Consider the following 14,002-nt stretch of genomic DNA (forward strand, 5'->3'; position numbering starts at 1 on the left):
CAGCATACATTTCTCACCTAACTGAAAGCAGATTCTATTTTACCGTAATGCAGAGAGATTTCTTTTTGCATTGTACAAATATTCTTCTGAGCTTCATCTTAAAATTACATATAAAAATATACTGTTATATGACAATAAGATTAAAACAAGTCCAAATGCATGCAGGAAAGAGTGATAAAATTAACATCAAGGAATCACTTTTGAAACACTGGCGTACAAGTAACTGGCATCAAAGTTTAATGCAAGTATGTTACAAGATTTAAGATTTACTTCAGCATGAGAAGAGTAAACCTATATGGAATCGTATAATCTGTGATGAAGATTATAAATACATAAGCAATATATAAATAATGTAATTATCTGTGTGGTAAATGTGCTTCTTTCCCCCACATTTATTATTTTTACTGGTACTCAAACCCCAAAATAGAAGAGGCTTCAAAGACAAACTGTTTATAAGCTAAATAAATTCTATGAAGAGCTATTTTGTTATGACAGAAGAGTTTAGCTCATGAGCCAGAGATAATGTAAAAACATTTTCTAAACTGTCCAAAAGCCCAAACTGCATTTTATTGCATTGCCTGGAAATACAACATCCTCTTTTCCAAGACTTTCTCTAACAACATTGTTTTTTCTACCTCTGGTCCAGATTACTTTGTAAACATACATTTTAAGTAAATTAATATCATAAGAGGAGTAAAAATGCATTTATTCACTTTCTTTACTAAATTGGCTAATTTGCTTTTAGTCAGACTTCCAGTCTTAGCTGAAAACAAATATTATAAAGTTCAGCACAACCAAGACGTACGTTCTTCTTTACAAAATCATTAGAACATTATCATGTTCAAAATTATTCCTGTGTTTCTGAGATTCTGCTCACATTTAAAAAGCAAGCTTTTTTTTATAGCAACTAATAACAATCTAGGACTGCTGCTTTTCCCTCTCTGTTGTGCTTTTCAGTTACTGGGATCTCAAAGTACAGGTTTCACTCCGTAAGTGTGGCTGAAAGCAGACTCACACAGTCAGTGGTATACAGCAAAAATGAACATGACAGCCACTAATAACCCTGAAACTGTTGCAGAAATAAAAAAAGGCACACATACCTACAGAAAGGTAAATAAGCTGTGTTACTGACGAATTCCTCAAAATGGTCACAGACTGCACAAAGTTTTTAGCACTGCTTCAACTGTCATGTTTATGAGGAATAAAAATGTGGAATTCTCTCTAATACATTCAGCCTTCAAAAGCATTATGCTATTTGATATTCTATACCCATAAATCTGACCCTCCCCAAAGGTAGTGGGTATTCCAGTATAATACCCACTATCCATTTGGAAGTCTTTCCAAATCTGGGGTTTGCTTTGTTAAATGGCAAATCAGAGGCACTACATCTTGCCCATGATATTACAACAGAGTTTCCAAAGTGGTTTGTTAACCAATAGGTTTGCTCCCATTTTTTTTTTAATAAATAAACTGGAACATATAATGACCATCACAGAAATCAATAAAAAACAATCAAATATTTAAAATTCAAGCATAACCATGGAAGACAGCTGTTATAATAAAAGGAAGCAAAATTTATAGTAGTACATTCTTGCCAACACAGAAGAGTCATCAAAATTGTGGCAGTACAGTTTTTGATGCCAGCAGTCCAGCAGTTTTGCCAGTAAACGGTCAAGCTATCCAAGTGTCCTCAAAACATTACTTTTTTTCCTCATTATAGTCTCAAAGGGTATAGGGTTAGTTTTACAATTCAGTTACCTGTCCCAACGATCTCCAGTCCAGGCTGGCACTTCCAATGTATACGTGCTGTTTATCAACAATCCAGAATGACGACTGAAGCCGACCTTCATTGTATGCTGACATGTTCATATACAACACTTCAGCACCTAGAGATTTAAGGATAAAATAATAAATGGCATTACTTAATATGAGATAATTTACATTATTAAAAGAAGAAATTATTTCACATTTCACAGCCTCAGTTTCCAAAATTAGCGAGGGGCATGATGAAACATACCATTAAGGTTTAAAAACAATGATAAACATTGTTACTGTCCCAATATTTAAGACTTTAATTAACATCTATTTCAGTTTTATGAAGAAATATTTATGCAATGCATGTCCCAGGTATAGGGAACATTTCCATGTGTTATAATGTTTACATAATTGCCTTCCACTTTAGAATCAAATAATCTATTTTTTTTTCCCAGCACTGTATGTTCCTAAAAATAGTTCATTTCTAAATTTCTATTCTCTAGCATAAACCACATATTGCAGTAATGACCTTTAAAATATGAATGCAATTAAAACCCCTGCCTAAAAAGCAGACTCTACTCTGCTCCTCCTCCCCTGTGCAATGGTTTGAGCAGGTATCCGCAGTGGTTGTGGCACATAACAGACCCCAACAAGAGGAACATGGGTGGAGAATTAAAGAAATAAGCAAAGCCCTAAAATTATGTTGAAGTTGCTCTTAATCCTGCCAATCTGTGACATTCAACCTACCACTCTGAATGGCACAGTTTTATTAATGACTATAGGCCACTGAAATCAAAGGCACTCCTTGCTGGCTCCATTGCATCACTAGGCATGTCTGAATTGGCCCCATCTGTATGTTTGCAGAACTAAATCCAGAATATATTTAATATTAGGTAAGTTTGGGGGATTTCTCACACCATCACTGTTCTTTCAGTGCTCCAGTGTTTGCAAAATTAGGTGATTAATCTGAATTAATCACCGCTGAAGACATTTTACAGTAACCCACTCATCTTCACATTTCAGTCATGACTAAGCAGGGAAAAGAACTGACAGTAAACAGCAGCCTGGGGGACAGTGATGGTACCAGCCATCTCCTATTAAACACTCATGGGGCCTCCAGTACCATGAACTCCAGCAACGGCTGAAAATGACTCACAACTTTAAAGAATTCCAGGATAGATAGAGAACTAAAATGTATCTCTTTTAATCAAATTTCCTATTTTTTATCTCCTTAGAGACAGTTGACTTGCAATTTTAGGCAACAGCTACCAGTACTAAATATTTCCTTATTATTATGAAAACAGCAACTTTCCTTGAAAAAAATATTCTAAAAATTCAGACATCAAGAAAAGAAGAAAAACCAGGTAAAGGTGCCACTTACCATGATGCAGGAAACATACAAAATAACATTTTGAGCACATTACAGACTTTGGCTCACTGGTCAATTGCATTTGGTGCAACCCAGCTACCTTTCCAATTCTTTGTATGTTTCACTCACCCACACTCATCTATGCTTAGAAACAAAGATTTTTCCAATTTCCTTGCAATGTATTGCTGCTGCTTTCAATTCATGCATTAACGAACAGAACTGTGCTAATTATTGAGAAAATGAGTGTGAAATGGAAAAGAAATCAGAAAACACAATAGCTGCTATTAAACGGTTTAAATTGTTTCCTGGTGAATAAACAAAACAAAAGCAACTGCTATTAGCTAAGGATGACCATTCTGTAAGGCACTAAACTTCCAGCTAGTGATCTGAAAACTGTGTTTAACATCCGGTTTAACAAAGCAGTTTGCCTTGATGATGTTTTCTTTCCATACACCCAATTTGCAGCATTAAAGAGCAGTATGAATTTAACACCCACAACACACCTACACCAAAAAGGTTATAAATGAAATGTTAGGATTTTTGCATAGTAAAGATAAAACAATAGGAAGTAACAATGAGCTTCCTTCTCATAAATGAGAACCTAAAAAAAATGACAATTTAAAAACATTTTTGAAATATTCAGTGACAAACAAAAATGCTGACTGCCAAAGCTGTAACAGGAGACTATTTAACCAGTAATACTAACATTAAAAAAAGCAGATATCATCAGTAACTTGACACAAAATTCAAAAGTTGTAAAACACCAGAATTTGTTGGCGTGGGTTGCCCAGACATGGGCAGAAGCAGTGGGATGGGACTATTACTCTAAAATATAATCTAGGCTTCAATTACCAAAACAGTGAATATAGCAGAGCAGAAGATACTGCTATCACATGTACCAGTAAGATCAAAACCTGCAACCCAATTTCTTTTCCTTTTGGAAACAGCCAACTAGTAAGTGAACAGGTGAGGAAGCAGTATCTCCAAGTTAATTAAAAAAAAGTCATTTGTTGCAAACAGTAGCTGTTGTGCAGCCTATTAATGAGCCTCTACCTTTTGAAGAAAGGAAACGTGTATCAGTATTGATAATTGCCTGTTCCAGAAGCCCTTGAGATGCTTTGTTAAAACAGGCTAATCAAGCCTTCAACACAATCCACCATCCCCAGTGTGGTTCAGGTCCCATGAGGACATTAAATTGGACTGATCAATATGTGAAGCCATAACAGAACTCTCTGTCATGCTGCAGTCTCAATTACACAAAGCTGTGAGTCTACTGAGTTCAACCAGAAGGGCACATTTGTAGGCTTGATTGCTAATAAACATGCCAAATAAATCCAACTATTTTGTTTCACTGGAGATTAAAATTCAGGTTGAGAACTTACAGAAAACCAGTGCTGTCACTTAAAACTCAAGTGGATTTGTCTGTCCCTTAAAATTGTGCCTTCTAAGGGCTGGGACAGATGACACATTTTCTGCAGTAAAAAAGCTCACAAAAAAAGAGACACTGTAGGGATCAAAGCATATTGTAAATAACAGACATTTATCTGAGTACTTTTTCCTCTAGGTGGGGAATTCTTTTGCACTGTGTAAGGTAGATGACTGATGCAGTCTGGGATGCATGGAGGGGATCCTGCCATTGAGAGCCTGGACCTTCTGCATGTGATGTCAGCACAGCTCCTGGGAAGTGCCAGACAACAACTTAGCCTCTAGCTTTGTCTCATAATGGAGGAAGAACACAGAAAGTATCAGTAGTATTGCAAGAAAGATTGACTTTTCATCCATAGAAAAAAAAAAGAAAATCTAACTCCCAAAGTAATCCCAAAGAAGAGGGGTGGCCAAGCAAATGTCATTTACAATTTCTAGCAACATCCTGTTTGGTCTAGCTGCCTGCTCTCAGATACTTCACTAAGAATGTCTGAAAGCTACAGGGCAAGCTTGACTTCAAGAATAGGAACTTGAAGAGAATTGGGATTATTCAGCCTGGAGGGAATGCTTCATGGTGACATAATTGTGGCCTTCCAGTGCCTGAAGGGAGCCTACAAGAAGGATGGAGGTTGACTTTTTCCAAGGGCATGTTGGAAAGAAGGAAGGACAAAGGGGAATGAATTCAAACTGAAAGACAGTAAGTTTGAGTTAAACATTAGGAGGAAACTCCTTACTGTGAGGGTGGTGAGGCAGTGGAACAGGTTGCCCAGAGAAGTTGTGGATTTGCTGTTCCTGGAAGTGCTCAAGGCCAGGTTGGACGGGGCTCTAAGCAACCTGGTTTACTGGAAGCTCTGCCTGCCCATGGCAGCGGGGCTGGAACTAGGTGATCTTTAAGGTCCCTTTCTACCCAAGCCATTTAATGATTCTATGAACCTAAAGCTAGGACATTTTTTACATATTTGAGGCAAAGCACTAAACTTTAGGCAGGACCCTTTGATCAAGAGCTCATCACATAGATGCTGTCATGAATGTGCTACATTCCTGTCACAGCTGTGAGGTGGCTGTGGATTTTCCTGCTGCTCAAGCAAGGTCACCAGTCAGTCACATAAACTGGGAGATTCTTCTTCACGGGAGAGACTGCAGGAGGTCAGAACTCACAGGGCTGCCACTCGGCCTCCACATCAAGTTTATGAACAGTCTGGAGAAGGTGCACCTTCTTTGGAAGTTGTCACTTTCTTGAGGCTTTGGATCCAACACCTGTGAGCAGCTTAGGATACTGTCCCTGTACTGAGGCCATCATTGTGCCAAGTTCCTTCATTAGTGGATGCAGTAAATCATTTTTGTAAGGCAGACTGAGAAAGAGCAACTATTTAGGCTGCTATTATCACAGCTGCCTTGAAAGCAAACATGCAAATTCTGCTTGCCACAGTTTTCAGCAGTACCAGTTACAGGCTAAACTTACTCTGGAGTTAGCAAACATAACGCCCAAGAAACAGAAGTTGCATTTGCTTGTACCATGCCTAAAATTGGTCTTCTGTCTTCACAACTTTCTTACTTTAACTACAGTTGTTTTACAATGAGAGAAGAAGAAAAATAAGGGGGATAACTTTAGGAGTAAAAGGAGAGCCAGAGTTATTTATTTGTATAGATACAAATATCTCTTTCTCTACATTTTGCAATTTATGCTTTAACTTCATTTATTTGCTTTTGATAATAATCTTTAGCACAAAGTACTCCCATGAATAAATATAACTTTTATTCTACTGAGACAAAAATTCAGAGTTTTCAATGCAATTTGTCACAAGTGGTGCAGTAGTAGCCTCATTGGGGGTAGACACAAGTGATCCAGGTGGAGGATCACCTCCCCATGAATTTTCAAGCTTTTTCTCAACTGATTGCAAAAAGTATGGACTTCTTCCAGAAGCCCCATTAGTATGACCTGCCACCACTCAGAAGAAGACAAATACAAAAGCAGAAGAACGCACGACTTGGAAACAAAGTTATTTTTACTAAGTCTCTGAATGATTAAAAGACAAACTAGACTATTTACTATTTCTGTGTTTATGGAATATTGGATTTGAAATGCAATTTAAAAATATGCCTGGCCCAGAAAGATTAATGATTCAGATTTATTTTAAAAGAGAACACTCAAGTACTTTTAGGGAAATCTCTGATGGTAATACCTTAACTTTGAATCAGCCATTTTGTTTATATTGCCCTCTGCTTCTCTCTCTCTAAACATATCCCCCGTCCTTTTAAAAAACTGCCAGGACTGAATCCTGTCACTCTAGGATTATGTGTTATTCATCAGTCTAAAGACACAATAAATTAAAAAAGAAGCAGCCTAGAATCAAAACCTTGCTGTCTTTTCTCTAGCAGCTCTATATTCAATTGTCACACTTATGAAAAATGAGATCATAATTACTCAAAGAAATTACATTCTAGCACAAGTCCAAGTAATCTCCAGAAAGCTTTTGTAATAATATTTACATTCATGCCATCTTGGCCCATTTTAGACTCAAACCTACCTGCATGAGAAACACTTATTCCCTATGCACAATCAACCATAAGCTGTGTGGACATGTAGCTTCTCAACACTGGCTTTAGGAAAACTGGGCTGTTTCTGATGTAGGTATTTTTCACAAAAATTAACTGTAATGCTTACTATCTTGTTTTACAGCATCTGAGGTCACTGACACAAAGATAATTTTGAGGAAATCAAAGCCCAGGAGAGGAATCTGTGACCAAAGCTCCATGAGCCCCTCTGATCTCTCTCTGGAAAGACGCAGGTGCCTGCAGCACTCACTGGGATTGCAATGGATGGGCTCACATGCCTGGGGCTGTGGTGTGGGTGTTCAGGGACACAGTCACTCTGCCTCCTGTGTGCTGCTGCTGTTCATCTCCACTGGCACGCTCCCCAGCCAGCTCACGTGTCCCTGTCTGGCTGCAGCTTGGAAGAAAGGCTGCTACAAGAGAGCTCTTCTGAGCAGACAGGCTGCAGTCAAGGATCTCCCTGTGGAGCTGAGGACGTGAGAAGAGAGGTCTCCATCGCTGCCAGCTGACTTCCCAGCCCCCTCTCCAGTCCCTGTGCCAGCTTCTTCCTGGCTCCCTTCCCTCCCCAGCAGACTGCAACATGCTGACGGGCTCTGCCCTGGATGATCAGGGGAGCAAATATCCTCTACACTCACCACTGCTTTTTTGATTTGTTTTTTACTCAGTCAGTGGGTTGAAATAATGTTTGTGAGGTGGTACAGCCCCATAAACTGCTCCAGCCACACAGCTGTGGAAGTCAAGAGCTGAGAATGTGGACAGGAAAGAGCAGGAAGAAAAAGGAATATAGTGACAAATGAGCATTACAAATCCCAGCTCTCTCTGAAACCAAAGTACTACAGAACTACAACTGTCATGTTTAAAAAAGGGAAAAAAACTCCAACCCCAAAAAATCAACACAAATTACCCCAGAAAATAGTAGCATGAACAGATGTCATCTTCAGCAGCCCTTCTGCATCCCTCCACTGCCCCCTCAGATGTGCTGAAGGAGTTTTTTCAGGGAATCATTTGGATCAGAAAATGGATCCAGGTTAAACATACATAAAAATAAGAAAGGTATATCAAATGTAGAACAATTCACTAGTCCAGCTCACCACATGGCAGTAAACAATTTTTTCAAACACAGCTGAAGGCAGAGAGCAAGTGTGGGAATGAGTGGCTGTGGCTGAGTGCAACAAGATGCAGGAACTGCTTCTGCCAGTGCTGCCATTTAAAGGTACACCCACACAGCCTCAGCCTCCACTCCTCTCAAAATCAGGTCTCACTAATTTCAGGTGGCAAGCTCCAGAATTTGTTTGCCTTTTATCTTGCATAATCATTTGTCTTGTGCAAAGAGATAAGAAGGCAATTCTAGCATTTGCTTGGGTTGGCATTCCCCATGTGCTTACATAGGGGTCAACAGTGACACAGAAAATCAAGAAAAGACCCATCAGGGATCCTCATGTCTGCAGAGTTTGCTGACTGGATACAGGATGACAGATTTTTGAGAACAAAGGAAAGGTCAGAATTAATTTCTTGCAATTGCTGATTTAACTTCAATGGCATCTTGGGAACTAGTTAGTTCCCAAAGTCACATTTATCTAAATATACCCTTACACTGGCTTTGAAGAAGTCAAATGTTGGCCTTTGTTGCTACCCAAGTAATCAAAACACTGATTTCTCAGCTAAGTACCCAGCTGTAGCTAGAGTTCAGAGTGGGAGTGTTAGCTCTCCCCCACATAATGCATTTTGTGCTGCCTGCTGGGCCCTTTTGATTTACTCAGCAGAAAAATCCCAGAAATTTAACCAAAGTGCTTCCCATCCCATCTCACAGGCCAGACAAAAGAGAGGCCTGACAGTATTTCTTTGTAATACTTGTAATACCCACCCAGCTACACCTCACTTCTGATTCACCAGCAAACAGCCAGTGGTCCATCACAAATATGACAGCACAGAGATAGAGATTCCCCTCTTTACCCACAGAACAGACACAGCAGGAGAACACCTGACCTCCCCCATGAATAGAATCATACAATGGCTTGGGCTGGAAGAGAACTCAAAGGTCACCTAGTTCCAAACCCTCTACCATGGGCAGGGATACCTTCCAGCAGATGGAAGACCAGGTTGCTCAAAGCTCCATCCAAACTGGCATTGAACAGTTCCAGTGATGAAGCATCAACAACTTCTCTGGACAACCTTCTCCAATGCCTCGCCATCCTCACACCTGATAAATCATGCATGGATGTGTTTACTTCACCTATACACAGAATTTTAGACTGCAAAGAAGGAATAAACTCATATAACTACAGATCTCTGCTCTTTTCCATGATGGAAGTCCAGGGTATCAGCATGTCCTTGAGAGGCATTTGCTGTCACCCAGCAGAAAATGCCAGCAGCCAACAGTATAGCTCACTGCATAGAACAAGACAGGAAAAGACATACTCAACTCTACATTTCCAACCTAGATGTGGCCTCTGAAACCAGGGATTTCTGTACTGCATTTGCCAAAAAATCTCTTACTGTTTGGGCCAAAGTTTAGGGCTCCCATTTTAGTCTGTCTTAAAAAAAATTGAATTGAGCCCATGCACAAGAGTTTAGTGTAATTTTAAAAGCTCCAAACAGCTTTTCCTTTCCTTCTAGTAATTTTATCAACAGTAGCAAACATTTCTGCCTCTTTTAACATGTGCTGCTGCTTGAAGTAGCAAACCTGAGAAAAATCCTCATTTTTTACTGCCTTGACTTTGATATCAGAATTTTTACATCAATTTTTACTTCTTTTTGAGCTATTTGAAGTATTTCAGATCAAATCATAGAAAATTTTAAATAAAATTTTGAATAATGAGAGCATTGATGATCAGTTCAATTCTTTCCCCTTAGCAGAACTCAGCATTCCTTTAAATAGAATTTTCTTAGTACAAATCTGCTCTGGGAGTCTGATGATTCAGTAGAGTCTGTAAGAGAACTCATATACAACAAAGTTTGCTAGAATATTAAAAAAAAAATCCACATCTTTTTTTGCCCTTCATTATTGGAGAGTAGACTGCTCATTTACTAGACAAAGCTATAAAAGTGATTGCTTTGGAGATTGGGAAAAGTAATTTTCTTACTTAGTTGATTCAGGCGACAAAGCATATTACCACTTAAAGGAAGACTATAATACAATCAGTAAAAACATTATTAAAGTTGGATTGTGGCTTTCTTTCTTTCCCTAAGTATAATTGCATATGTTTTTACTACAAAAGAAAGCCATTTTAAATATAATGGAGAGATTAGTAAACTTGAACTCTGCTTATCCCACTTCCTTGTGAAGACTTTTCTTTACTTGGATTAGCATTATGAACCACTATATTTATTTATATACTTCTTGGATGAAACATCCAAGAATTCAGTGACATTTTTCATCCTTACACATGAGGAATTAAGATCACAACCTTTTATGAATGAACAAGGCTAAATCTCTACCAAGAAAAATGCAGTGACTATTTATCCCTATCTCTCTTTTTAACTTAGCAACATGATTTCATTCTGATATTTATATATTCTAAAATCATCAGTACTGGCAACAGTGTCTTCTAAATATGCTGACTAGCAGTAACAACACTTGTGCATTATTCTCAAAATGTGCTCCTCAGACATCTGGAGCTCTGCTTTGGGTTCTGTCAGTTTCCTTCTCCTGAAGGAGAAATAAATCTCAGTTCTGGAAGGTGAGATGCTGCAGGGCAGGCAAAGAGTTGAGGGCAGAGTTTGCCTCCTTGGGTGGCTACTGCTTTTAATTTTTACAATTCCTTCATAACAGAATCTACTTTTTTCCCTGAACTTTCATTAGATGATTCTCTGAGCAGCCTCTGAAATAACAGAGTATTATCTTCAGGCTACTGAAAGCCAAGAGCACCAGCTGACCTGGCTGTGGCCATACAAGAAAAGCAGAGGCACAGCCAGAAGTAATCTGGGTCTGCCAGTGGCATAGACATTTCCTTTCACTACTTCTCCCTTGTCTCTAAGCAATTTTCTCCACCTCCTTCCTTTGATTCTATCTTGTTATCTTGCTGAGTCAGCCTTTGACTTTTCTACATTTTTTTCAGGTCATTCCTTTCTCAATGGCAATTATTTTACTTTCCATGTTGTCAAAAGTCCACCAATAACATGCTTCACCTTTTGACAACATTCTGTTCTGATCTTTTCCCAAATTAATTACCCAGTTTTAAGTTTCTGACCTTTGGTTTTATCTGATTCATTCCTCCCTCAGATTTCATTTCCCCCACTACTTTCCCCTAACATCATTCATCCTCCCTCTCCTTTGCTCTCTTCTTTTTCACACTCAGTTCATAATTTCACTCTTGCCCTTGCCTACTCTTACATTGTTTCATTTATCATATATATTTATCCAATTATTCATTCAGTCCCTCTTGCTCCAATTACTTGAGGAACATATTTTATTTTATAACTACATAAGCAGCATGGTGTATTCTTCAAGCTTTTTCAAATAAATTTGTGGAAAGGAAAAACATTTTCTAAAGAGTTCTAAGGCTATCCATGGCTTTGGGATACCCAGATTGGTCCTAATTTTACATTATTTACATGTGCTAGAACTTCTACAGGTATTAACTCATTATATACACCCCCAAAATAAACATAGATTTCTGATGGTTGTTGCAATTTAGGACTCAGGGAATTTCTTCTTGCTTTCTTAGTCCAAACAATAACTGAAGCTGAGGTTTTTACTATCATGAATCCAAGGTTCTTGAAAGAACAAGACACTTCTGCAGCCTCTTTTTTATCAAAGCAAGCACATACACTACACACTGCAGCTCTGCTGTAGCAGGCTGAAGTCTCTTGATTTACTATTGTTCTAACTAGTCTGTCAGATGCATTTTTGAGGGCTTCATTATTCTGGCTTGGTCACCCAGATACTTCATTCATTTAAACAGAGGCATTTTAAAGAGAAAAATGGACATGCCCTGATGCCAAAATTAGAAAAATCCAGACAGTGGACTGAGAAAAAACAAAATATGTATGGGGAAAAAATACATTGATTTGAGGAAATACCTAGGGGATACAGATCAATAGCTTGTCAGTTAGCAGATTTTTAACATGGATTGACTTTCTTCCAAACAGCCTACTTGAAATGTAGAAAGCAAAACAAAAGGAAGCCACAACCCCACAGATTCTATCTTATTATCTGTGTGAAGGACACACACAATATACAGTCAATAAAAGTAACTGCACACTGAAATCACGGAGGATTTTAGCACCGCAGAGGGACTAGACCACAAAACAAATATTGTTTCATTTCTCCAGTGTAAATATCAACAACTCCCTGTGAAGGACAGGAATACAGGTATATTACTACCCTGTGACATTTTGCACTGGTGGATAACCAGGTCTGTAGGACTTCTTTTTCTACTCCAAACCACACAGGAGAGTCAGAATTGGCTTGAGGACAATAAGAAACAGAGCTGGACCAGTTCAGTTGGGATGGCAGTAGTGCACAGGAACTGGACTGCTTGCAGTTGACTACTGGGATCTCTATGAAAGCAGGAACAGAAGGCAGCAAGGCACTTCAAATCCCAATATCAAATCAGGGACTTGGTTACAATCCTTTGTCTTATGGCTGAGAACAGTTGCTTTGTGGTCCTTTGCTTAGGAACTGTTATTATGAAAGCTTCTCATTGCAATCATCACAATGTTCTTTTGTAGTGATTTTGAAGCTTAGTACAGTAATTATGTAGTCCTATAACTGCTGGCACTTTTGTCCATCACTTTAATGCTAACAAGACTACTGAGATTAAAAGCTTCAAGAGCAGGGATCTGTTTTGCTTTGAGTCACTGAAATGACTGTGAAGTTCTGTACTACAAAATTACTAAGACTTACACAATGTATAAAGTTAATATTTTGTCCAAAGGATGGAAAACGGGCTGAAATCACTCTGTTCTCAAGGATAAACATTAAAAACAACTGCTCTGTAAGGACATGCAGAAAGACATGGAAAAGATGGAGAGTAACAGAGATATCCTCTGAGAACTTTGCTTCCGGTTGAATAACTTCAGAATTATCTTAATGTAATTTGCTTTCCAACCATTAGGCTGTGTAAAAATTCATAACGCACCAAAGTGCTGCAGAAGTGAAGGTTAATTTGAAAACTGCTATAGGAGATTACCAGAAAGATCAGTATCCTAGTGGCAAATCCATGTTACAAAGATCAGGCTTGGAAACTAATGTTGTATAAACCAGCAAGATTTGGTTGCATGGTACAGCACAATTGTAGCATTTTATGTTCATCACATGAAAACCAAGTGGTGTTGCCAGTTGGGTTTGGGCATTTGTTAATGCTTCTTATACAACTTTGAGCACACAGTATTTAACCAGGTTTGAAGCAGAAATTGAGCTAGCAGCGAAGCAGCTAAAAGAACGTGTCTGTGTCATGTCACTTCAGGTGATGGTCTTCTCAGAGCTGCCCAGGTTTGAAGTTAACACTTCAGTCTAGATGACAGAAAAAACTTGAACAGGGTGAGAGACAAAACACTGAGCCCCGCTGAGAAGGCTGGAGCCTGCTTGCAAATCAGCAGCAATCAAAATACACCAAATCATAGCAGTAGCATGGCTTTGACTGACCAAGGTACAGTTCTAAGGAAACAGTCAGGCTTCCAGTGAACACTAAGTATGTGAAATGAACAAACCAAAATTGACCAAAATTAAATTCTTTTCCTTGGATCCCTTTTAGGATCATTAGCCTTCATGCCCTTGCAGGATGAGATAACATTAGTATTTTTGCACACAAGAGAAAGCATGGGATGCCAAAATTTCTGCAAAGGGAGCACAGCTACCTAACGAATGATTTCTGAGCTCAGATGGCCCTGGCAGCTCTTACCAACTCTTTCAGTAGCTGTAGGTAGGAACTTGCACGCTATCCATATGCTTTAAAA

General features: G+C 38.7%; 1 protein-coding gene across 1 annotated transcript in view; it reads right to left on the bottom strand.

Annotated features, from left to right (window-relative positions):
* PLD5 (phospholipase D family member 5) overlaps positions 1–14,002 on the bottom strand; it is a 167,363-nt gene that overhangs the window by 28,510 nt on the left and 124,851 nt on the right. Inside the window, exon 5 of the mRNA XM_059468744.1 lies at positions 1,759–1,886. Coding sequence (XP_059324727.1) covers positions 1,759–1,886 — 128 coding nt within the window. The remainder of the gene's footprint in view (positions 1–1,758; positions 1,887–14,002) is intronic.

Source organism: Ammospiza nelsoni, chromosome 3 (assembly GCF_027579445.1).
Source record: "Ammospiza nelsoni isolate bAmmNel1 chromosome 3, bAmmNel1.pri, whole genome shotgun sequence".
Taxonomy (NCBI): Eukaryota; Metazoa; Chordata; class Aves; order Passeriformes; family Passerellidae; genus Ammospiza; species Ammospiza nelsoni.